The sequence below is a fragment of the Pempheris klunzingeri genome, chromosome 14, assembly GCF_042242105.1.
Source record: "Pempheris klunzingeri isolate RE-2024b chromosome 14, fPemKlu1.hap1, whole genome shotgun sequence".
Classification (NCBI taxonomy): domain Eukaryota; kingdom Metazoa; phylum Chordata; class Actinopteri; order Acropomatiformes; family Pempheridae; genus Pempheris; species Pempheris klunzingeri.
This window is the reverse complement of record NC_092025.1, coordinates 17,984,028-18,007,683: the sequence shown is the minus strand read 5'-3', so window position 1 is coordinate 18,007,683 and position 23,656 is coordinate 17,984,028. Positions and strand designations below refer to the sequence as shown.

The 23,656-nt window shown below is 40.4% G+C and overlaps 3 protein-coding genes across 3 annotated transcripts; 1 reads left to right on the top strand and 2 right to left on the bottom strand.

Moving 5' to 3' along the window:
- The first annotated feature begins 265 nt into the window (after positions 1–265).
- On the top strand, positions 266–8,176 carry LOC139212675 (organic cation/carnitine transporter 2-like). The gene is made up of 10 exons (XM_070843176.1): positions 266–740; positions 1,157–1,260; positions 2,349–2,503; positions 2,616–2,787; positions 3,126–3,256; positions 4,050–4,143; positions 4,647–4,861; positions 5,046–5,228; positions 6,500–6,635; positions 7,944–8,176. Exons 1-10 carry the CDS (start codon positions 342–344, stop codon positions 8,026–8,028), a joined length of 1,674 nt encoding a protein of 557 aa, XP_070699277.1. The 5' UTR covers positions 266–341; the 3' UTR covers positions 8,029–8,176.
- Positions 8,177–8,943: 767 nt separating this feature from the next.
- On the bottom strand, positions 8,944–14,257 carry LOC139212674 (organic cation/carnitine transporter 2-like). Its single transcript, XM_070843175.1, has 11 exons — positions 14,051–14,257; positions 13,345–13,527; positions 12,764–12,867; positions 12,433–12,587; positions 12,104–12,275; positions 11,780–11,906; positions 11,463–11,563; positions 10,794–11,008; positions 9,919–10,101; positions 9,572–9,707; positions 8,944–9,069 (listed from the first exon to the last, which is right to left on the bottom strand). The coding sequence occupies exons 1-11, from the start codon at positions 14,255–14,257 to the stop codon at positions 9,003–9,005; spliced, it is 1,650 nt and encodes a 549-aa protein (XP_070699276.1). The 3' UTR covers positions 8,944–9,002.
- A 1,695-nt stretch (positions 14,258–15,952) lies between these two features.
- On the bottom strand, positions 15,953–22,977 carry LOC139212966 (organic cation/carnitine transporter 2-like). The gene is made up of 11 exons (XM_070843554.1): positions 22,771–22,977; positions 21,502–21,684; positions 20,765–20,868; positions 20,110–20,264; positions 19,775–19,946; positions 19,441–19,573; positions 18,560–18,654; positions 17,672–17,886; positions 17,133–17,315; positions 16,887–17,022; positions 15,953–16,455 (listed from the first exon to the last, which is right to left on the bottom strand). The coding sequence occupies exons 1-11, from the start codon at positions 22,975–22,977 to the stop codon at positions 16,386–16,388; spliced, it is 1,653 nt and encodes a 550-aa protein (XP_070699655.1). The 3' UTR covers positions 15,953–16,385.
- Positions 22,978–23,656: the final 679 nt, after the last annotated feature.

Genomic DNA, 23,656 nt, shown 5'->3' with positions numbered 1-23,656 from the left:
AGTGGCACAGGCTTCAACTGTCAGTAGGTTAATCTCACTGTCTGTCCTTCCCACAGTGAAGATCAAGCTGATCAATCAAACTAATAGTGATTGATGGGTCGAACAAAACCCCAGTTAAATCACTCATCATTGGTGGTGATAGAAGCCTTTATTCTTGTCTTTTGGTTTTTGCATAGATTGGGATCTCGGGTTGTGCCTTTAAAAGGCTAATTTAGGGTGGGTGGGATGGTTTCGGAGCTCAAACAAAACCACAGCTTCTGAAATGCCCATTTCAAAGTCCCTCATTCGCGTCCGCGCCTAACTCTTCCTCCCTCCGTGCGCCCGGGCGCGCAGCCACCAACATGACCGACTACGAAGCTTCAGTCGCCTTCCTCGGTGAATGGGGACGCTTCCAGCAGCAGGTGTTTTTCCTCCTCTGCCTGACCACCGTCCCTAATGGTTTCAGCGGCCTGTCCATCGTGTTCCTCGCCGACACGCCGCCCCACCGCTGCTTCATCCCCGCGCACGCCAACCTGACCGCGGCGTGGGAGAACAGCAGCATCCCGCTGGAGGAGGACAGCCAGAGCGGCGCTTTGGTGCCCAGCAAGTGCTCCAGATACAACATTGAGCACATGGTGAATTTCTCGGACAGAGGCTTGCTGCCCGGCATCGATGTCAACCTGTCCAGTGTGCCGACAGAAGGCTGCTTGGACGGGTGGGAGTATGACCGGAGCGTTTACGTCTCCACCATCGTTACAGAGGTTTGTTACCGGCGCTGCTCCTGAATTTAGAGGAAGCTGTTTGTAGGATAATAATAACTCTAATGATGTTATTTTGTCGCCCTCATTAGATGCATGTTAATGTTAAATATACCTGTCCACATCCACTGAAAAAACAGCAGAAAATTAGAACTTGAAATGGCCAAAGAACTGAGTCAAAATGAGGTGGAAATCAATCTCAGTAAAGGTTTTCAAATTCTGCAAAGTTTATGTATTTTGTTATAATCAAGATAATTAAAGATAGTTATGATTATTGTCCTTTTTCCATATAGGTTTGTACTTTTGGATACATGTATTCTAACCATAGTACTGTGTGGACTTTCAGGATTCAACATTTTAGTGTACATGATAAACTCTGACCGTGTGTGTGCGCATGTGTGTGTGTTGTGTTTTTGCAGTGGGACTTGGTGTGTGATGACAGGTGGAGGAAACCGCTGACCTCTTCTCTCTTCTTCTGTGGAGTTCTCGCCGGCTCCATCGTTTCAGGACAGATCTCTGACAGGTTATGGACAACAGATGAGCTTCAGTTTTTTGTGCCTACTTTACCACCCAAACAAAAGTGTGTTTGTGGCAGGCTGTAAGCGTGTCAAAGTTCAGGATGTCCTCTTTAACTTTCAACTCCCTGTCCATTTATATTTTAACTACTTAAATGCAAGGATCGTGTGTTCGAACTTGGATCAGGTGCAACTCAACACTCCAGCAAAAGGATTGCACCTAATATTATTCAACCCCCACTGCAAATGAGGTGTTTTGGCAAAATGTACAAACTTCCAGCTGTGTTCAATGAACTACTCAAACAAGGACAATTGAAATAGCTCAACACAACTAATCTTACAGGTGGTTTCTCCAAATTGAACTCAAAATGCCACTTTTAATGACTACTGCAGTCACTTTTGCTGTTATGACCTGCTGCAAAGGTGGTGCATAGCCAGACACCAGGTTCTGACAGCTTCCTGAGGAATCTTAGAACATTCCTCATGGCCAAGAGCCTTTATATTCAGGGTTTGTGTGCTTCAACTGCCTTCTTCAAATCCCACCAGTGATTTTCTGTGGAATTCAAGTCAGGCGACTGTGATGACCACTCAAGTATCTTCCAGGACTTTTTCTGAAGCTAAGCCTCGGTGGACTTTGAGTTATGTTTGGGATCACAGTCCAGTTGGAAGGTTCAATGACGGCTTCACAGACAGCATGATGTTTTCTCCCTAGGATTTCCCCGATGCTCGATTGAATCCATCTTACCCTCCAAACGCTGCAGGTTTCCAGTGCCAAAAGAAGCAAAGCAGCCCCGGAGCGTCACCGAGCCACCGCCATGCTTCACTATAGACAGGGCGTTGTTTTCAGCGTATGCCTCATTCTTCCTCCTCCCTCCTCGTCTGAGTTGCTTTGACCGTTTTCAGCAGCTAGTCGCTAGGTTGGGCTGGTGGTGTTCAACAGGTTAATCAGAACTTTACTGGTGAAAAGTACCAGCTGCTGGAAAGGAGGTTAACAAGACCAGTCAGAGTGTGTATTACTGTGCAGGGAATGTTAGGTGAGGTTGGTTGACCTCACTGCTCACTTGGTAAATTTACCTGTGTTTTGTACCCTTTTTAGGTATGGAAGAAAAATCGTGTTGTTTGTTACCCTTGCAGTCCAGACAGTGTTCACAATAATCCAGACCTTCTCTCCATCCTGGGTCGTGTTCTGCGCCTTGTTCTTTGTTGTCGGCGTGGGACAAATCTCCAATTACGTGACTGCGTTTGTGCTAGGTACTTTTGCTTGCGAGAACTCCCCTCTGGTCACTAGCTTGTATTTGATGATACAAAAGACTGTGTAGTTCATTACACATGTTCTGAATCCTTCCTTTTCTTCTGTGCAAAGGAACAGAGATATTAGGCCCTCGCGTTCGGATAGTTTTCTCCACCGCAGGTGTGTGTCTTTTCTTCGGTGGGGGCTACATGCTGCTGCCGCTATTCGCCTACTTCATCAGAGACTGGAGGATGCTTCTCTTAGCCCTCAACCTGCCTGGGTTCCTCTTTGTGCCTCTCTGGTGGTAGGTGGGTGTGTGTTTGCTTGTGTGTGTCTGTGTGAGGTATTTATTTATTTTCTTTAGTTTTTTTTGTACTCGTTTGCTACACATGATGTCAACTGATTTCGTGTTGTTGAGAAATAATCTTTCTGCAGTGCTGAATGCTGTATAGTTGTTGAGTTGATAGACTAGTTGTCTTGGCCACCAATCAATCAACACAATTCCTGCAAACATAACTGATGCATTTGAGCATTACGAAAATAAATAAGAAAAAATTACTCAATTGATTTTTGCCAAACATTATGTTTTCCTCTGTCCTAGAGGATTCATGCTCCGTCTCTCTCTGCCGCATAACGCCACAGGTACATCCCAGAGTCCCCTCGGTGGCTGCTCTCTCAGGGAAGAGTAGAAGAGGCTGAGGCCATAATAAGAGATGCTGCTAAAAGAAATAAAATGGAGCCTCCATCTGTCATCTTTAGTCCTTTGCAGGTGAGTTCTCACTGGAAAACTGGCTTCTGTAAAAGCAGATGCTGATTAATAAATTGTTAATAATGTAAATATGGTTCATCTAGTCATGTTTATTAAGCTATCCTGTTTGGGGAATGAATGTGCATCTGCCATTGTCTTCTAGAGGAAAGCACACACCTGTCAACCTGTAACCCTTATATCTAAGCCTTTAACCAGGTCATGACTGTTTCCTTGCTGATAATGTTTATCTTGATCAGCTTTCTCTTTGCACATTTCCTTCCAAGTGGTTAAGTGGTAATGAATTGTTTATGGTTCATTGCTCAGCGTGTTTTAATCATTGACTATTCACAAGTGAACACTAATCTGGATGGTAGTTGATGGATAAATCAGACTGCCCTCAGATTGTCACTGGAAACACCTGCCAAATTATCCAACCTTTCACGTCAAGGATGTTGGAAAACAACTAATAGTAACTATAAAGTGACTATTTTATGTACAAACACTAAGCTCTTCTCTTCTGTAATAGTAATATTATATTGCTGTATATGTTGAGCTATTGGGTGTTTAAAATTTGAACAAAACCACAAAAATCTGAGGCTAGTTCAGGGTGTTTTGTGCACTGAAAATACTTGTTTCTCTAAATGAATCCTGCTCCAGTCGTTTGATTACTTTATGTGTGTGAACACATGTACATGCACAGGTTCACTCAGCAAGAGGCCATGCATTCACTAGCTTCTCTCTAATGAAATGATTTCCAGACCGATGGCTCTGCTCGTTAAGTGTTTGTTGTTCCACGTGATCTGCTGCCCCACAGAAAGAACTTCAGTCTGAGAGGAGGAAAGCTCACAACATCTGTGACCTGCTTCGTTTTCCAAACATCCGCCTCATTTCTATCACGCTGTGGCTGGTCTGGTGAGTCCCCGCTGTCCCACCTGACCTCCACATTCAGTACAGCGACCCTGCACGCACAAATACACGCACCTAAGTACACACATGCAGACATATACCGACCGCACGTTGCGAGGCTTCTACAAACACACATACGCGCACACAGTTCATGCGTGTTCGTGCATCACCTTCAACCACGTCAGCCCATTTCACTAACAATAAATAATGACCTGTCAGGTGCTGTGAAGCCTGCAACCAAGATCAAAATCGGGCTTTATGTAACTGCACAGCATGCTCGTATTTAGTCCTGTTGTCACTTTCTTGCTGACTCTGATTTTTGGTTTCATTTCGAAGCGGTTCCTTTAAGCTGTGAGCTAATCATAGCAGGTGTATAAGCTGTAATTTGCATGTCACTTTTTCTGTAGAGAAACTTTATGCAGTAAAAAAAAGAATGTCATACTGTACAAATACTCAGGATATTAACACTTTATAGTTTGATATTTATGCTTAAAATTGTATCCCCTCAGGAACACCCTGACCATCGCCTACTTTGCTCTTTCCCTAAATACGTCAAACCTTCACGGTAACTCATACTTCAACTGTTTCCTGTCGGCTCTGGTAGAGATGCCAGCCTACGCGTTGTCATGGATGATGTTTCGCTGGTGTTCCAGACGACTGAGTCTTTTCTCAACCCTCTTCATGGGAGGATTATTTCTACTCTTCATACAGCTCATACCAGCAAGTATGACACTTCAAAGGGCAACTTGTTAACTCTTCATTAATATAGCCTTGATTTCTGCTATTCTCTCATTTGTTTACATCCTTTAACTTGATACAATCCAAGCAGAATTTGTTTGAATGTCCAGCTTCATTTGACTAATAACTCACATGTACCCTCTAACTATTCAATACTTGATTCCCTCCAGACATGATTTCTTTAGCCATAACACTCGAGATGATGGGGAAGTTTTCGGTGACGACAGCATTTGCCATCGTGTACGCATACACAGCAGAACTCTATCCAACAACACTGAGGAATACCGCCGTGGGCACCTGCTCCATGGTCTCCAGAATAGGCAGTATCATTGCCCCGTACTTCATTTACTTAAGTAAGGATGCTCTTACCTCTGCTCAAAGTCTAGTTGTTCGAATGAATAACTGACTTAACAATACAGTTGTTACTGTTATTTTATGGTTACTCATTTGAGCCTCGGAGCCTAAGAACACAGCTGGTAGACAATGAGATGGATGATGATCATGCTAAAGACATTGTAATGATACAAACCCAGTTGAACATTTGCAAAGTATCTCTTTAACACCACAAGTGTGAGTTTGCTAGTATTTAAGCAGCATTAGCAAGGGTCCAGCTCTTTTTTCTCCAGCTCGCACAAGCATGAAAAACACAACTGTAAAGTCTGCTGATCTTACCTGCTACATTAACAATTCAGTTACATTGCTTTTTAGCTTAGTAGGTCCCCGACTATGACTCTGGTAAACTTGTGATTTCTGACAGTAGGACTTGAAGCTCTGCAAAGTAAAATTCTTCTTTTTACTCTTTGGTAAGATTTTTGTGCTTGAAACTTGCCCACAACTGTGGAGTGGAACGGGTTGGCTTATATGACGTCTTCAAGATCTTTGATTATGCCACTTATCTGAAAGCCACTTATCTTAAGCAATTAATGAGAAATATGCGCAGGTTTGATGAATACCACTTACAAACGTCACAGAAAAAGTATGAGAAATTAAAGATAAGAACACAAAAAACATTTTTCCCAGTTCACCTAACCTGTTTATCTTAAAGCTGGAGCACTCGAACACAGACACAGGACATGAAAACTCCAAGACGCCAACTTATCTTCACTTCACGGTTCTTCAGATGCAGTCGAAGCACAAACAGGAATGCAGAAAAGTTTAGCTCCAGAGGAGCTTGTTTAGCTCCTCTGGTTTCATACCACCTTGAACATTTTGGTCGAAAAGGACTATCTGAATTGTCTTTACTTAAATTTTCCCATGGAATTATTTGGATGCATTGTTAAGACAAGCCATTTCTCTCGCAACTGACTTTCACTAACACTGTCGGAAACAAGAGGTTAACAAAAAGCTGGTGCCTCCATAGAAACAAAAGTACAACAAAACTCACAACAAAGGCATAAAAGCAGGCTTGATTAGTACTCTGATGGGATAGACCAGTCTTCTGAAAATCCCAATGCTTTCAGTTAAAATTTAGAAGTTTTAGTGATTTAGAGGATTGGATTTAAACAACTGGTGCAGCCACATCAAACTCTCTCCACCTTTTGTCTTTTTGTTTTTAACTGCTCTGCGGTACTATTGTAGCCAAGGTTGTTTTTCCACTGTCCCCTCTTCTGATGTGTTGCCACAGGAAGCTATTCCATTTCACTGCCTTACATCCTCATGGGAAGCCTTACAGTTCTGGCGGGGTTGCTGAGTCTCCTGCTGCCTGAGAGCTATGGAATGCCTCTGCCTGACACCATCACTCACATGCAACACTTCCCCGGGTAAGACCACTGCTCCCTAGAATGAAGTGTCCTAGAGACCATCATTACTATAGCTTTGGATTGGTCATTAGTTTGTAATTTTTGTACAGCTCCCAATTTATATGTTGATTTTAGCTTAGTTTCAGTAAGTGCATCTGGGTTTGATCTTTTTTTATTTAACCTGGACAAGGCACACATTATTTTTTATTTTAGATTTTAGTTTGTGACCATTGTTACACAACCGTTTTTTCCATAGTTTCACTTGAGAAAGTACTGTGCACCTTATTTGTTGGTCGCTTTGGACCAAAGTGCCTAAAATGCTTTTTTGCTAGATAATCTCATTCTCACATTTTGTTGTTCAAGTGTCAAGAATTTGCCCTTTAACTATTTTACAAGCATAGCTGAAAAAGGTGAGAAGTTGAAATTGCTTAATAAGTAACCTTTGGCAGCCTAAAACCAGTGCAAACACTGCTCTCCTAAGGTGCACACACAACGGTCATTATATCTGCACTCAAGGCTTTGAGTGCACCATGGTTGTTTCCTCCTGCTACTATGAACTAGACACCTACCGCAGTCACAAATATAAATGTCAGGCAAACGACCCACAATGACAAACCCAAATGAACATGAAGGAACAGTATGACATTTTGTCTGTATGTCTGTACGCGCTGAATTCCACTTAGTTTTATATACACACTAAACAAACAAGATGTACCGTGTTAATTAGTGAGCTTAGGAAGTGGCCGATTCCTAAGCAGATTTTGTTTCTTCCTATCAGAGCCAGGCTAGCTGCTTCCTTGTATTTGATACGAGAGTGGTATAAATCCTCATCAGGCTGTACGAACCAAATGAAATGATTGGACTGCCTACGTACCTGCATGCACTCTGTGTACCTAGTGTGTATGACTGCAGTCTTCCACAAAGCTAAAGTTAGCACACGAGTATAAGCAGAGCAAGTGCAACCAAAATCTGATTTGCGGTTCAGTAACAGACTGTTTTAAGTTTAAGTTTTAACGTTACCCAGCACAAGCCAACATGCACTGAGTATGAGTGACAGGTGTGTTGACAGATGAGCAGTAACTATGAGCAAAAGGTAATGTTATGATGATATGATTAGGGCATTTAACAGAGTTGCTAATTTGTTACAGAGAAAAGGCAGCAGTCGTGTACGGAATGAATGAGGCCTGAAGGGAGGGGAGGAGTGGGAATCATTTAGCTAATTTCTCCAATTCTGCAGACCCTACCTTTAAAAACAGGCCTGGGCAACACTGTTCTGTATTCTGTGACTTGATACTCTAACTGTATGACTGTGTTTTATTTTAACTGTAGATGTTGTCAGAAGACACCCTATACACTCACACACACTGAAGAAAAGGAAAATGCTGCAGAAAGGAAGTCTCCGGTTGTCCCATGAACAAGGAGCATCTCTGATATTTGGCTTGACAAACATGTCTCTGTCCATGTTGTCAATGGATATGTGAAATTACCTGACTTCAATGGGATCAATGAACATGACGTAGAGACAATATAAGGGTGCCTTAAAATATCTCCACAATGTTTTCTCTGCGACAGCATCAAAATACTGTGAAATGGAAAGGAAGTGCTCAGCACCAATGGAATTGTTGTCATAAACTCGTAATACCGCTGCTGACTGTAGTAAAAGATGAAAATAGTGTAATTATTACATACACATAACAAATTTTCTGATTTAATCAGAACCAGAAGCCACGTTTAGGCTTTTATGGTACAGCTGCACCTAATGCTACACATTTAATACTTACATATTTTGGTTTCTAGTTATTTTGTATACATATTTGTGATTCAAGATAGAATTCAGAGTGCAAACACAATGTCTTTTACTCCACAATGAGTACATGTGTAGGTCAAGCTTTAATTCTTTTGATTTCACTTTTTACACAAAGGCCACGTAATGTCATTAAATACACCTGTACTGATTGAAATAGTATAAGTAGAGCTAAATGTACAGTCCGCTGGTCATTAATGAAGACACTTGCCCCTTCAGGATGATCCTGCATCACCCTGTTGGGGGTTCATTTTGCCAAAGTGAGCACCACTCGCTGTACCGTATCCCACTTACGGTATCCACACACGGCTTCGTACTACAAAATAGTGACTTAAAATCAAGTTTATTGATCTAAAAATTATTTTATTGCTTCTACTACTAGTACTGCATTCATAGAAACAGTATATTATAAATGTCTGTTATATAGAAATAGCAGGCCGTAGAATGCCACTATTGACCAATCAGAATCAAGTACTCAACAAAGCTGTGTTGTAATAAATAGTAAGAACAGAGCACAGTATGAAAGACGATCTGAAACAATATTTATTAATAACTCATTCATGTATAAAACTAGTTTTAGACAATCAGAGTCTAGTTTCGAAAAGCACAGGTTTTGAATGTTCTTTTCTAGTGATCAGTGGACACTTTATGCTGTTGGGACAAAAGACAAACAAACAGAACATTATTTTGTTTACTGTTCAGTAAAAGAAAACTAAAAAAGCTTTAATGTTTGTACTTACTAATAATTTTAACTGCTACCAATTTCATTATAGTGGTCATGAACAGAACCTCTTAGAATCATGATGATGAGGAGGATTAGCATTTGTGGTTATATTAAAGAATAATCTGTGACACTTCTTTGTTGCTATTTTCTTGTCTGGACACCCGGTATCAGATAGGCTGATAGTCTGAGGAAAAACCTCAGGCAAACACTTAAAGTGATACATTTTACACTTTTTTCGTAGTGGCTGGTATGTTAAAATTTAACATAACTTAAAAGTTTAAATGATCCCCTTTACCTCTACGACTTGCCAAAGTCAGAAAGTTTAAAATCCACACATACAGTAAAAGCTGTAAATATATCATAATTTTGGATTATAATATTGTCAGAGAGGGAGTTTACTAAAATGTATGTTTTCTTTAGGCAACCTACCTTTCTCTCTTTAGCATCTGTTGAATGGTTTCAGGTAAAGGTCGTCCAAAACTCTCCGGTAGGAAGAGAACGGCAACGGCAGACACAACAGCCAGAGTCCCCAGTGTAATATAAGGAATGTACTTAAAGTACACACCTGTCAGAGGAGAACAGGAAAATAGGGTCAAGGAGAAGTCTGGGTCCTGTGTTGGTGCACTTTGTGCATTTACAGTATATATGCAGTATACAGAGTATCCAAATTACATAGAGGTGAAATCAGATAGTTATACATTTAACTTCTCAACGTGCAAAGAAAAATCTAAGTTTAAGAAATGTAGGTAATTATTATTTAAGACCAGGTTACTCACCCAGCTGTAACAAAAAAGGTGCAATGCAGCTGCCCACTCTGGAAACCATAGTGCATGTCCCCGTCGCTGTGTTCCTGAGCACTGTTGGATACAGCTCTGCTGTGTAGGCAAACATCAGGGCTGTACCAGTGGTAAGACCAAACTTACCCAGCATCTCCAGGGCAAGAGACAGATTTGATAAACCTGAAATATAAGACAAACCATGTCTAATAAAAAAACACGCAGTCTGTCCCTATGTGATCCACTCTGTTGTAGATCATATGCACGTAACTTATTCATGCCGTCATTCCATCTCTCCTCTGCTTGAGCAACTCCTTAGCTTTCTTTAAGTCCTCTTCCTAGTCTTAACAGCTCTTCAACCTAAGAAGCTGTCTTACTCCACATCACAGTCCAGGTCTAAGGGAGTACCATGGCATGAGAAAAGCCCCAAGTGATGTCACTTGAGTCAGCGTTGGTTTACAAATATGATGAAATGAAGAAAAATCTGAGGATGTGGAGTTACAAACAAGTGAGCTTACCAGAACACTGTAGCCCGTTCCTCATCTCTACTTGAGGCTAATTTCTGAGGCTACACTAAAAGCTTCTACTAGCATATCACACCTGAATCTTGGACTGAACCACTGGTGGTGGAGTTGCGTTGTGGGTAATGAAGGTGCCAGGTTTTCACAAGGAAGAAGAAGAATGTGTGGAATAAAAAAAGATGATATCTCTCATTCTGCTATGCCAATATTTCTTTTAAACTGTCCATCATTAGTCCGATCATTAGTGTCATAAGAGCACAGTGCTAAATCTGGGGAGTGCTCTTTCAAGGCCTAAAAATGTTTAGCTTGGAAATACGCCATTATCGTGATGTACCATGTCATTATGTTACTTACTTTGAGGCACCAGCTGAATAAAGTACAGAGACACTGCTCCAAGTAGCAAGATACAGGTGACAGACAGCTGCCGAGGAAGGAATCGTAATGCCAGCCAGCTGGAAATGTATGCTGGTACCTCTACAGCTGCTGAGATGAAGCAGCTAATATAGGGGTTAACATGAAGTCGGGATGTGTTCAGGGACAGACCAAAGTAGCCAGTACTCAGAGTGAACCTGAGAAAACAGAGATACAGACAATAGAGATGTTTGAAAGGAAACCTACATTTTTGGTACCCCACATTGCATACCTACATGTATGTATGCAGGTAAGCACAGTTCAAATTCTTTTGCTTAATCATGCACAATGTAGAATACTTGAGTAACCCATTCATAAGGCACACTTGTGCAATATGCAATACAGTACAGTACCCCTGCAAATTGCTATCCAGTACAATTCTCATTGAAAAGAAAAGTAATCACATCACTGCAATATGTTACTTAGTACTGTGTTCCGTACTAACACTCCCCAATTGCTTCTTTTTTCCCTACTGGGAAGGTATAAAGGCGTAAAGATTAGCATTTGCAGCCCCCTGACCAGTCATGTGAAATCAGTGCTGAAAACAACTAATTAGATTTTAGATCTAATTGTTTGTGTTTTGTGAGTGGGATGCTCAGACTGGATACTCACCACACCAGGCACAGAATCATCGTCGTGTCTCTGACGTTTCTTGCCTTCAGCAGGTTGAAGACATTATAGTATTCCTTTGGGTGTGCCTTTGTTTTATGAGTCTGAAACATAGAGAACCTCCATCTCACCAGCAGTGCATTGTGGTTTACTTGGTCAATGAATTATCTCAACAGTTACAGGATGGTTGCGGTGTTCTTTTTTTATAGATGTTAATGATCCCCAGAGGTTGAAGTGTACTAACAATATGTGTCTTCAGGCACACTTTTGCTCCCATGAATGGTGCTGCATGATTCAATGCAAAGCAGACTTACAGCTACACTGACATCTTCAAAGATGATTCTTGGAGCCTGAACTTTGTTCAACTTAGCAGCCTTTCTCAATATGGCCTCAGCCTCCACCACTCTTCCCTGAGAAAGTAGCCACCGAGGAGATTCTGGGATGAACCTGCCTCATTATATAACAGCGAAACAGGCAAAGAAGGTCAGGCTGGACCAGAGGACTTCAAAATACAAAGGAACAAAGGAGGTGAATGCATGTTTACTATTTCTCTAATGAAAGAAACATATTAGTTTTGTTCCCACATTTATGGTACACAAAAAGGTAAACTATGAATATATATTGTTGTTAAGAGTATAACCTACCATATCAGCGGGAGGTACGCCAGGCCAGGCACAGACAAGGCCAACAAGAGAGATTTCCAGTCCCTTAAAAAGTATGCAAAGAGAGGCAGAATCATGTAGCCAAAGGCAAAGCTCAGACATACACCCATTGACGAGAACAGGATCCGCACATTTCCAGTCAGGATTTCAGTACCTGCACAAAGAGAGAGAAACACATGACAAAAGTGCAGTAATAAGCTAACTTAAACGTTATAGACAATGACAATAAGGTCATAGTAAGTGAGAAACAACAAGGCATGTACTAGAGTACATAAATATTATTTGTGTTTACAAGAGCATGAAATGTTCACCCAGCACAAAAGCACATAGATAGTTGGAGATCTGTCCCAAACCACTGATAAATTGGAGGATAGAGAACACCATCCAAGAAGGTGAAAAGACTTCAACAAAGGTAAAAACTGTCTGAACTGCCATGGTTGCAAAGAAAACAGGCTTTCTTCCAAACCTAGAGAGAAAAGTAAAAAAAAATGAAAAAAGTAGAAATTTCATAAACATTATCTTCACTGTTTGCATAAAGAACTATAATATAAAACACTAACAAGCAGCAAGCAGTCTAGAAAGTCATTTTCCCAACCCCTGTGTATATTATATTGCTTCATTGTGAGAACGCACTCTCAGTACCTGTCTGACAGCTGTCCTGAGAAGAAGGATCCAACAAGAACTCCCAGGAAGTAAATTGTGGAGGTGAATGGTTGCTTCCACTGCTCACTGCACACCAGGTCAAACTGGTATGTCCATGCATGACAAATGAAACAATTAAATACATGGGCCAGGGGATATCAATGCCAATGTTATGATCATTTATTGATTTAAAGCTGCAGTAATTAATTCCTGGTTACTGGGCAAACATGTTTGCCTACTTACATATCTAGCAGACACAGAGCATGATTAGCATGCAGTTGGAGATGTGCTTCTGGCCACCTGATAAATATAAGTCTATAGCTGTGTTGGTCTTGAATTTATACATCATGTGGATCATTCGCTGCTTGATGCTTTGTTCAGCAGCCACTTGGTGGTTGTTTTAGTCCTTCATTTTTAAAATCTTTTATTCAATGTTACAATCCTACCATTATTAGTGTTATAATGCTTTTTTACTACTTGCAAAACAGTTGCTACCACTTCAGCCACTATTACTGGTGCTATTTATATTCTAAGGCTTAAACTAGACCTACACTCTCATATGGGTAGATGCACACACTGACCTCAGAGACTATGGTAGATTGGTAGATTTCCCTGCTGTAGCTCCACCCGTCCACACAGGCCTCCTGCTCCAGGTCAGTGAGGTTGACGTCCCTGCCAGGAATGGATCCCCAAGCAGAGAGATTTCTCACCACATCCAGCCTGTATCTGCTGCACCTGCTCTGCTCCTGTTTCCCACTCACCACCTCACAGTCACAATGACACAGACTTTATGGGTGACATTTATTTTAAAATAAACCTGTTCCTTATATTATATATGGTGCCATGCTGTGAAAAAAACATGTGGGACTGTGATGCAACAAAATGGTGCTGATAACTGTGTTCTTACAGTAGCCTACCTTTACCCTTCTGTACCTTCACATATGTGCACATAAACGTGTAATGTAGTTATACTGTTTTATTCTGTATTCTCTGTATGATAAGCTGACTTCATACAACAGATGGAGAAAAAATACCTAAAATTGGTCCATTATAGAATTCGCAATATCACAGCAAATGCAAAAAAATGTATCCTTGGTAATACTGTTGAAAGTTGATTGGTTGAAAGGAAAAACATTAAAAACCTATGAGAATATTAGAGTAAGACTGATTCGTTTTCAGTTTGGCTCTTTTGCTGTTGTTGATTAAGTGCAACTTTCATACTGAGAACACAAGGCAGCAAAACTGCTGCACCTTTTTGCCAGTAGCTTTGTTCTAAAACTTAATTACCTCTATCGGGATGATAGCATTGAGCCAATCTTCAGTCAGGTTAACATCAGGAATCAGGCAGTGGTGACTGGGAATGTCAGTGAGGAAGACAACAGAGAAAGCACCAAATCCGTTGGGAAAGATGCTGGCACAGAGCAGGAAGAAGACAATCTGCTGGAAACGTCCCCACTGACCCAGGAACGCTGTGGCGTCATCATAATCCTCCATAGCCTCAGCACCTAACTCCTCCACAGTCTTTATGTAATGATCCTGCAGCAGAAAAAAAACAGAATAGTTTCACTTCTTCTGCTAGCCACACCATGCGTTAGATAAACTTGGGAGTGGCCGTTGTTCAGACAGCCAATTATTCCAAAGCCTCAATGGTCTAAACAACGTCTTATTGGATCTTTCTCCTGTGTTCTGTGTTCCTCCTGCTTATGCTGCAGGCCTTGGGCATGCATGATGTTTTTTTAACCCAAAGCAGAGTCCCCTACAGACGGGGTCTCCATGTTGCATGCTTTGCCCCCGTCATTTCAAAACAAGACCAGTGGGAAGGTTAAAAAAAAAAAAAAAACAAGAGCCACATCCAGAAATTCATGGTCGCATCTTTTGTGGCCTTCATGGAAACTTGGTCCCCAGACGTGTTGAAGGACGAAGGGTCTGTTTGTATGAGTCTGAGTCTGTTCTACCTCCACCGTGAGCTCCCCCAAATTTTTATATCTGTTTACATTCACGCCAAAAGCATGCAAAGATAAAACTGATAGAAAATTCTATAGCAATAATCTAAAGGCAGTCTGAGATCGCAAGACAACCACGACTGACCAGAAAAATAGAGATAACAAGATTATTGATGGTTACTATGGCAACTCAAGAGCAAACCTTGTACTAACTGATGCATTAAATTGATCTGATTGAGAGACACTGTCTTCAGCATTACTTCCAACCTGACCAGACCATTATCAAAGGTCTGGCAATGCATAAAGAGAGCAACAAAAATCTTGGTACATTAACAGACAAGAAACTTTGATCTGAACATTGTGTATTTCCTTTGCAGGCTGTATGTCATATGGGTTGACCATAAACTAATGGTGCTATTCATAGATCTTTCATTGAGTCAGTTTTATCCTTTTCACTAAGATCCTGAATGTCCAAAACATAAAAGACACTGGTTGTTAGGGTGAGCAGCAAAATCCCCAGCCAGGTTTTAGAGCCAGACCTATTTTATGGAGCTGATTGTTGTACTGTGTACCTATCATTGTTTGTCTGTGCTCTTCTGCAAGCCAAATATCCCCCAGTGGGATAATGAAGAACTAAACTGACCAAAGCACAAGTTATAGGAAGGGTTACAGTACAGTGTTATAAAACATTAGACCAAGACCAAGCAATACCGCTAAGCACTACAATGGACTAGGAACATTGTTAAGAAACGCTCTTCACTAATTTCATAGCCATAGCTGCAAAACAAAACAAAACAGTGAACCAGTAATGTAGCGTACTCTTGAGACTACCATAAGCTGCTGACAGGTTGAGACAGGGAACAGTGAACACCAGTTTTAATATTCCAGTTTCCTTTCATTAAGACTTACTGTCCATTTTGACAAGAACAAAGTCCAGTGAGTAAAATTAATGTTCAAAGTTGAACTGTGAGAACTCAAACTCACCTTCTCTCTCCTTTTGCCATGCAGCTGATCAGGTGAATAAAAAGAGAATTATTATTGTCGATACGACACTCGTGACATCATACCAATACCAGGTGAGATGATCAATAAACAAACGTAATATAAATGTTTATATGGCTCCAACAAGTAGTCACCTGCATGCTAGTTGTACAGTAATAGAAACACACAACCCTAGCAGGGCTTGTCAAAGTTCACTGAGCCAAGTTGCCATTTGGTGTTTTTTTTTTTTTTTATTGTTCTTGGGTATTCCATTACTTGATAACAAAGGTAATAAAAATTTATGATTTTTTTGGATGGAAAAACGTTATGGTCACTATAGTTAGATTCACTAAACAAACATGAACCATTCAACTTTTGCTTGACTGCTGGAACATACAACACAGTATTTTGTGTGTGTGTGTGTTTTCCATTAAGGATCATCATGCCTGAAGGCTGTATATGCATGCATAAATGGGATTAAAATATATTTATGTTTATGTGACTAAAACACATTTGTGACATGGTTATTTGAGGTATAAAAATTGTCTGAACATAAAACCATTATTAACTGTTTTTAGTGAATATTTTGTGATCCTCCTCACCAATTAAGATAAAATATATGTGCATATGGGAATGTCTAAATGGGACAAAAAAAAGACAACAATGAAAATCCTTCAAACAACAGACCACCATAATAATCACATTGGAGTGTCCAGGAGTACTATGGGTATTGGGGTTTCTTCTCCAGTGATGCATGGACACTTAATTCTGTCATAAAGAGAAAAGACAAACATATAAACTGTTACTGGTTGTAGTGATTTATACAGAACTCACTGCAGTGGTTGGTGTCACATTATCACATCCACTTCACAGGAAGGAACAGGTCTGTGATTTAAACTCAAGCCCTACATACTATACAACACTGGCCACTTGGGGGCAGTGGAAGCAAGTTGTAAACACAACACTGACATGCCATCACCTTGTAAGTAAATACAATATGGAGACTTCCAACACTTATAGAGTGGCATTATCATTAATTTATAATCCTGGCCAACTGACAAATGGAAGTCGAAACCCCTTCGACATGTTGCCACATTGTTCTCACAATGTCATTTGATTCATTGTTATTACAACATTAATTATGTTGCTTTAACTTATGTCTGATGTGTACCACTCTGTGTATTTCCTAAGCAACCTACCTTTCTCTTTTACACATCTGTTCTATAGTTTCAGGTAGAGGTTGTCCAAAAGTCTCTGGAAGGAAGAGAGTAGCAAAGGCAGACACAACGGCCAAAGTACCCAATATAATATAGGGAAGGTACTCGAAGTATACACCTAAAAAGGAAAAGGGGAAGTTAACTTGGAGGAAAAGTCTGATTCTTTTGACAAGTAAATAAGATTTAGAAATAATAGCAATAATTATCATCCAAACCCAGTTTACTCACTCAGTTTTAATAAAAATGGTGTAATGCAGCTGCCCGTCCTGGAAAATGTGGAGCATGTCCCTGTTGCTGTGCCCCTGAGCACTGTTGGGTAAAGCTCTGGTGTGTAGGTAAATATCAGGCCGATACCAATAGTAATAGCATATTTACCCAAAATACCCAGTGCAAGAGACAGATTTGATAGACCTGAAAGGATAAAGAAATAGTTCATGGTATCATATGGCCACTTTCTCCTCTGGCACTGCAATAGTTTCTTATAAAGTTACAAAACATACATGCTAATGTGAGGCATAGTCAATGCATGGATGTATCATTAACTCCTGTCATAAAGAAATGATCAAGTCACTATGACTTTATATAATTAGTTCCCCCCTAATCGCAAAAGTTCTTCAACCCAAGAAGCTGCGTTAAAGGTTAAGATGCTTTGTGAATAGCTTAATTTGTTTTAGCTCTTTGAAAATGATTTCTCTGAATTTCACCACATGGACCATCACTTCTCCTCTCAATCTCTTGTCAATGTTAGCCTATTATTCCTTCCTTACTTTGAGGTACGAGTTGAATGAAATACAGTGGCACTGCTCCAAGGAGCAAGATGCTGATGACAGACCGTCGTCGTGGAAGGTATCGCAAAGCCAGCCAGCTGGAAATGAATGCAGGAATCTCTATAGCTCCTGAGATGAAACAACTGATATAGGGGTTGGCGTGGAGTTGGGCTGTGTTGAACGACAGGCTAAAGTAACAAGTGGTTATGGTGAACCTGGACAATACAAAGATACACAGAAGAGATGTCATAGTAGAAATCTGCGTAGAAAAAAACATTTAATGACAGATACTTTATCTGCAGTGGCAAATCATGATCACTGGACTTTGGTTTTTTCTCCTGTCAAAAAAGAATTTTAAATTCTATAAATATATTTGGTGAATTGAGAATTCATGAATTCATTGCTACAGAATTGAGCAAATTCTAACCACAAAATCAAGTACATACACAGCTTTCCATTCTTATGAAATGATTGTCTGGTGACAATAGTAGTAACTAGTAATATGGGTTGTACACAATATTTCAAGTGATTATTTATGAAGTGTGTGAACTGGCTTGCCTATAATAACAATTTGTGACCAGCTTGGTAAGCATTGGAGAATCACTGCATGCATGTACACTTTTGCAGACAAGCCCTGATGAGCCTTAAGTTTGGCTGTGCAAAATTTGTCAAATTTAAATGTTAAACAAGATAAGCACACACCAGATAAGCAGGATAAAAAAGTCAACAATTGTATTTTAGTTTTCTCTCTTCTGTATTTGCAGTGTGTTCTTGATGCCATGTATGTTTTGTTAAATCAGTGAAGATCTTGTCTTCCCTTCTCACCCTTTAACAAGAAGAATCTTGTTGTGAGTGTACGGTGACTGAATGCTCAGAGTGTTTACTTACGACACCATGCAGAGAATGAGTGTTGTGATTCTGATGTCTTTGTTCCTCAGCAGGTCGAAGACATTGTGGTGCTGTTTGGAGTTTGTCTTATTGACCTGCAAGATGCACAAACTCAGCAGTTTGAAAATCTCATCAGTGCCCCCAGTATATTAGACATAAATATACATATATAAAATAAACAGTGAGCCTATTATAGTTAAAGCCTACAATATTCTGATGCTAAATTATGTTTTCACATTTCACATTTTATAAAATGTTAAAAGCCAATCAATGATGTGCTAAAAAACCTGACTGAGAGTATACATTTATCTATTGAACTAATTTTTTTTTTCCTTAAAATGTACTGTCATGTTAAATGAGGTGAAATTACAGGTTAATTTAGATGTGTTGACAATAAATTTTTATGGACAAAATACAAGAATTTGTTTTTCAAATGCCTGCATCTATTTAGTCACATTACTAACCTCCAGTGTGTCATGGATGTTTTGTTTACACCAAATATAACATACATTACAGGGATAACATAGGAGATAATTCTGATTTTTGTTCCTTTGGTTCCCTGTTTCTTTGTTCTCTTGTGTCGCAGTAGCCGTGTACAGCCTTACTTTCCCCTTCACACTTGTCTTGCACTAGTTCGGTTTGCTCTGCCCTTGTGTTGTTGCTAGTTCTTGTGATTAGTTCTCTGTATATATACCTGCGTGTTTCTTGTCAGTTAGTGGTCAATGTACACTTGTGTTTGTTGCGGCTAACAAATTATAATATGTTATGATAAATTATTTTTGCCATCCTGTGCTTTTGCATTTGGGTCCACTTGCCCACAAACTGTGACAGTAATTGTTTTATAGGGAGTACCAACAACAGGCATCAGCAAATCATCTTACACTGTAATCTTGAAAGATGACCCTTGGGGTTGCAGCCTGAACTTTGTTCCATTTAGCAGCCTCTCTCAATATGGCCTCAGCTTCCTCCACTCTTCCCTGAGTGAGTAGCCACTGAGGAGACTCTGGGATGAACCTGCCTCATTAGACAACAGAGAGGTAGTTATTAATAATAGTTTAATAATAGTATAATTAGTTATTAATAATAATTACAATGTATCTTTTAACAAAATGGCTGAGTCTAAAGTCAATCAATCGACTCCTAAAAAGTCTTATACATGGACGCATGAGTTTATGGTCTTTTGTGGTAAGCTTTCTTGTAGTGAGTGCAACCTACCACCACAAGGGGATGTACATCAGGCCAGGCATAGACAAAGCCAAAAGGAGAGACTTCCAGTCCCTTAAAAAGTAAGCGAAGAGAGATAGCATCATGTAGCCAACAGAAAAGCCCAAACATGTGCCTAGAGATGAGAAAAGAACTCGCACATTGCCAGTCAAGATCTCTGTGCCTGTACGTGGAGATAAAAATGAACAAAGAGAAAAATGTATAGTGAACAAGTGAAGGCAAGTAAATATGTACAGTATTTTTCTGCATTATCAACATTTATTCAAAATCTGTCAAATGTGTCAAACTATTGTTGTGTATTTATAGAGTGTGATGTTTTTATGTACCCAGCACTAAAGCAGCAACATAGTTAGACATCTGTCCCAGACCATTGAAGAAGAGGAGGATGGTGAACATCGTCCATGAGGCAGAGAAGACTTCAGCAAAGGTAAAAACCATTTGAAATGCCATGGTTGCAAAAAGAATGGGCTTCCTTCCAAATCTATTACAATAGATCAAGTAAAAGTTAGAAAATGTCAACACCATTATCAAAATATGTATAATGAACATAGAGGCCAATTGTTTTCTTCTACACATACAAAGTTGGAGACCTGATCAGCAGAACTGCTCATCACAAACATACTGAACACAATTTAAAATGATCTGGATAAAAATGTCCACAAAATCTTTATGGCATCAGGGGTGGAAGCGGTAGTCAGATTCTTAAGTAAAAGAAGCAATATCTCAATAAAAATACTCTTTTACAAGTGAAAATAGAGAATTTTAGTACTATGCATAACATGTAGTACCAAAGTTAAAAGTACACATAAAGAATGGCAGTGTTTAGAGTTTTAAAGTCACAGAAACACCAAAGTCCTAAGACATGACATTAATTGTGTATACACAAGATAATTGGTGTGTACCAATTATTAGCTTGTACAAATGCAATTTTCCCTGAATGTCTATATCCTGTATATCACATGGAACTGGTGTTTTCACTACCTGTCTGAGAGCTGCCCCGAGAAGAAGGATCCAAAAAAAACTCCCACAAAGAAAATTGTGGAGGTGAATGGCAGCTTCCACTGCTCACTGCACACCAGATCAAACTGGAATATCAATACAGTAACAATTAAACAATGAAATACATTCTGGGATTCTCTGGGATATCTGTGTTAACATTATAATCATTTAATTTAATGCATTTATGTGCTCTCTGCTTCTGCTTCGATATGCGACCTCAAACATCACTTCTCTTAAGGTGCACCTCTGGTCTGATGATGTTTCACTGTTGTTTCTAACCCTAACCCTAGTCATGTTAACAAGAAGTTTGGTAGTCTGAAGTGTAAAAAGTCAAATGAATAAGAACAAACTGTTCAACATAAAGCTATAGTAATGCTTACATTTGCTTGTCAAGACATTCTTTTTTAATTGTGCTGTGTCTGGGGCACTGGCATCATTTTGGCATTGGTAGATCTTAGAAATTGGGTGACTTCCTTGGCGTTTCACTACGTAGTGAACAATAGTTTGAGACACATCCAAATGCTGCAGAGAAAAGCCCTGCCTCAAATCAATAAAATACAGACACAGGCAGGAAAGGAGCTGATACAGATATGAATATGAAGAGTACGGAGATTGGGAATAAGGACTGAGGAAGAGAAGGATGAAGAGGGAGACTGCAGTGATGGTAACAGAGCAGAATATGACAGCAAGTTCACCCAGTCTTGGACAGACACACTGACCTCAGAGACTATGGTAGATTGGTAGATTTCCCTGCTGTAGCTCCACCCATCCACACAGGCCTCCTGCTCCAGGTCAGTGAGGTTGACGTCCCTGCCAGGAATGGATCCCCGAGCAGAGAGATTTCTCACCACATCCAGCCTGTATCTGCTGCACCTGCTCTGCTCCTGTTTCCCACTCACCACCTCACAGTCACAATGACACAGAATATACATTACATTTTATTGCTGAATATTCACATCTGCACTATTTAGTCTTTTTCTATTTTTCTATTGTCTATTTAGGTTTTTTCCTCCTATTTTTCTTTGCTTTGTTGATGGGAGCTTGAAAATCAAGAATTTCATTGCCAATGACTACTTTACTGAAAATGTTGCACATATGGCAAAGAACCTTTATATCTTGTACATTTCATTATTCTTAGAAAACTCAAACAATTACAAAAGTACTGTAGTAATTCATTTATTTGCCTCTATTTTTGTGTCTACAAACTTAACTCAGAGGCTCGTTGTTACGGCCCACAAATGACTCAGTTTAGTCTGTCTAGGGGCAGGAGGCAGCAACATATGTAAAACAGAGGACGCCAATACCGGTCGTGATCTTTTCACCCAATCTTTATTTCACACACGCAAACCCCAAACCACCAAAAAGGTAAACAAAAAGGACTGGAGACCCCAGCCAAAAGGAACAAAAGAAGGGAAACGCCAGGCCAACCCTGCAGCGGATCGTCGCTCCTGACGTCTCCCCCTAACCTAATAAAGACAAAAAAAAACTAGAGTAAACAAAAGACGAATAACGTAACTACCGGCGATCTCCAACCCAAACTAACAAAACAAACTAAAACAACAAAATCCCAGCCTCCAAACGGGCCTGGAACTAAAAGGGTGTGGAGAAAGGAGAACTCAAAACGGAGGAGGAAAAAGACGCTCCTCTCTACCTGTATCAGGTAACGTCCGCCGTGCGCCAGGTATGTCACTATGCGTCTGCGTGTCTCTGTGTGTCTCTTGTCTGTCCGCGTGTCTCCCTTGCCTGTCTGTCCGTCTGTCTGAGTCCTCTCCCTCTTATCCCCCTCCTCCTCTCTACCTGAGTGGTGATTCACCTCAGGTGCGCACTCAGGCAGAGGAAGGTGGGAGACAGAGCTGACAGAGAGAGAGAGAGCAGCACCCTGCTGCACGTAACACTCGTGTGGAGCTCCTTGTGAGAACGCGAAGGAAAGCGTGTGCAGACAAGATAAAAAAATGTGCATCTTTAAAGAGGAGCACTGGCAGTCTCACCTTTATTGGTATGATGGCTTTAAGCCAATCTTCGGTCAGGTTGACATCAGGAACAGCGCAGTGGTGATTTGGTGTGTCGGTGAGGAAGACAAGTGTGAACACACCAAAACCATTGGGCACAACGCTGGCACACAGCAGGAAGAAGACAACCCTCTGGAAAACTCCCCACTGTCCCAGAAAAGCGATGGTGTCAGCATAATCATTCATAAAGAATCCTCTTCTTTTTAGGACTACTCTCGTGTCCATGGTCTTTCTGCAGTCTGCTTGCGCACACCCTGTGCTAGGTAAAAAAACAAATACAAACTTGAATTACTGGCTTGCAGTTGTATGCCTCTACCAATCATGCTCATCTAGACGATAAGACCTGTAGGTGTGGTTTGTCTACCACGGTTGGCAGTGTAGTGTAGTGGTGTGGCATGGAAGTGTATATATTGCACAGGTGCTATAGGCCAGGTAATAATGCATGGGTGATGGGGAGATCACAACGCATGCAACCACCATCTCATAAGCAAAAATGTTTTGTATGTAAAGCTGATTTAAATTAAATGGGAACCTCACCCGATAGCACTATCGCCTGGAAAATCATTGTTTGAAGCGCGTTAAAAACAAGGTCTTGTCCCGCACCCAGCTGAGTGGCCGATCAGCCGACCGACACTACATGACCGATAACATATCCTGTATAAAACATGGACATCTGATAAGATCCAGACCCTAGATTAGTGTAATTTATTCATTTACTAACCAAATGTGAAATATGGTCACAATCTGAGCTATAGTGTTGAATAAGATGGAAAACTGGAAAACGTAATGCCTCTGACCACAGCTGTCGCTGGCTTGGTACCATAAAAACATGTCACACTTTTTTTCACTGTATTTCCACAATCAA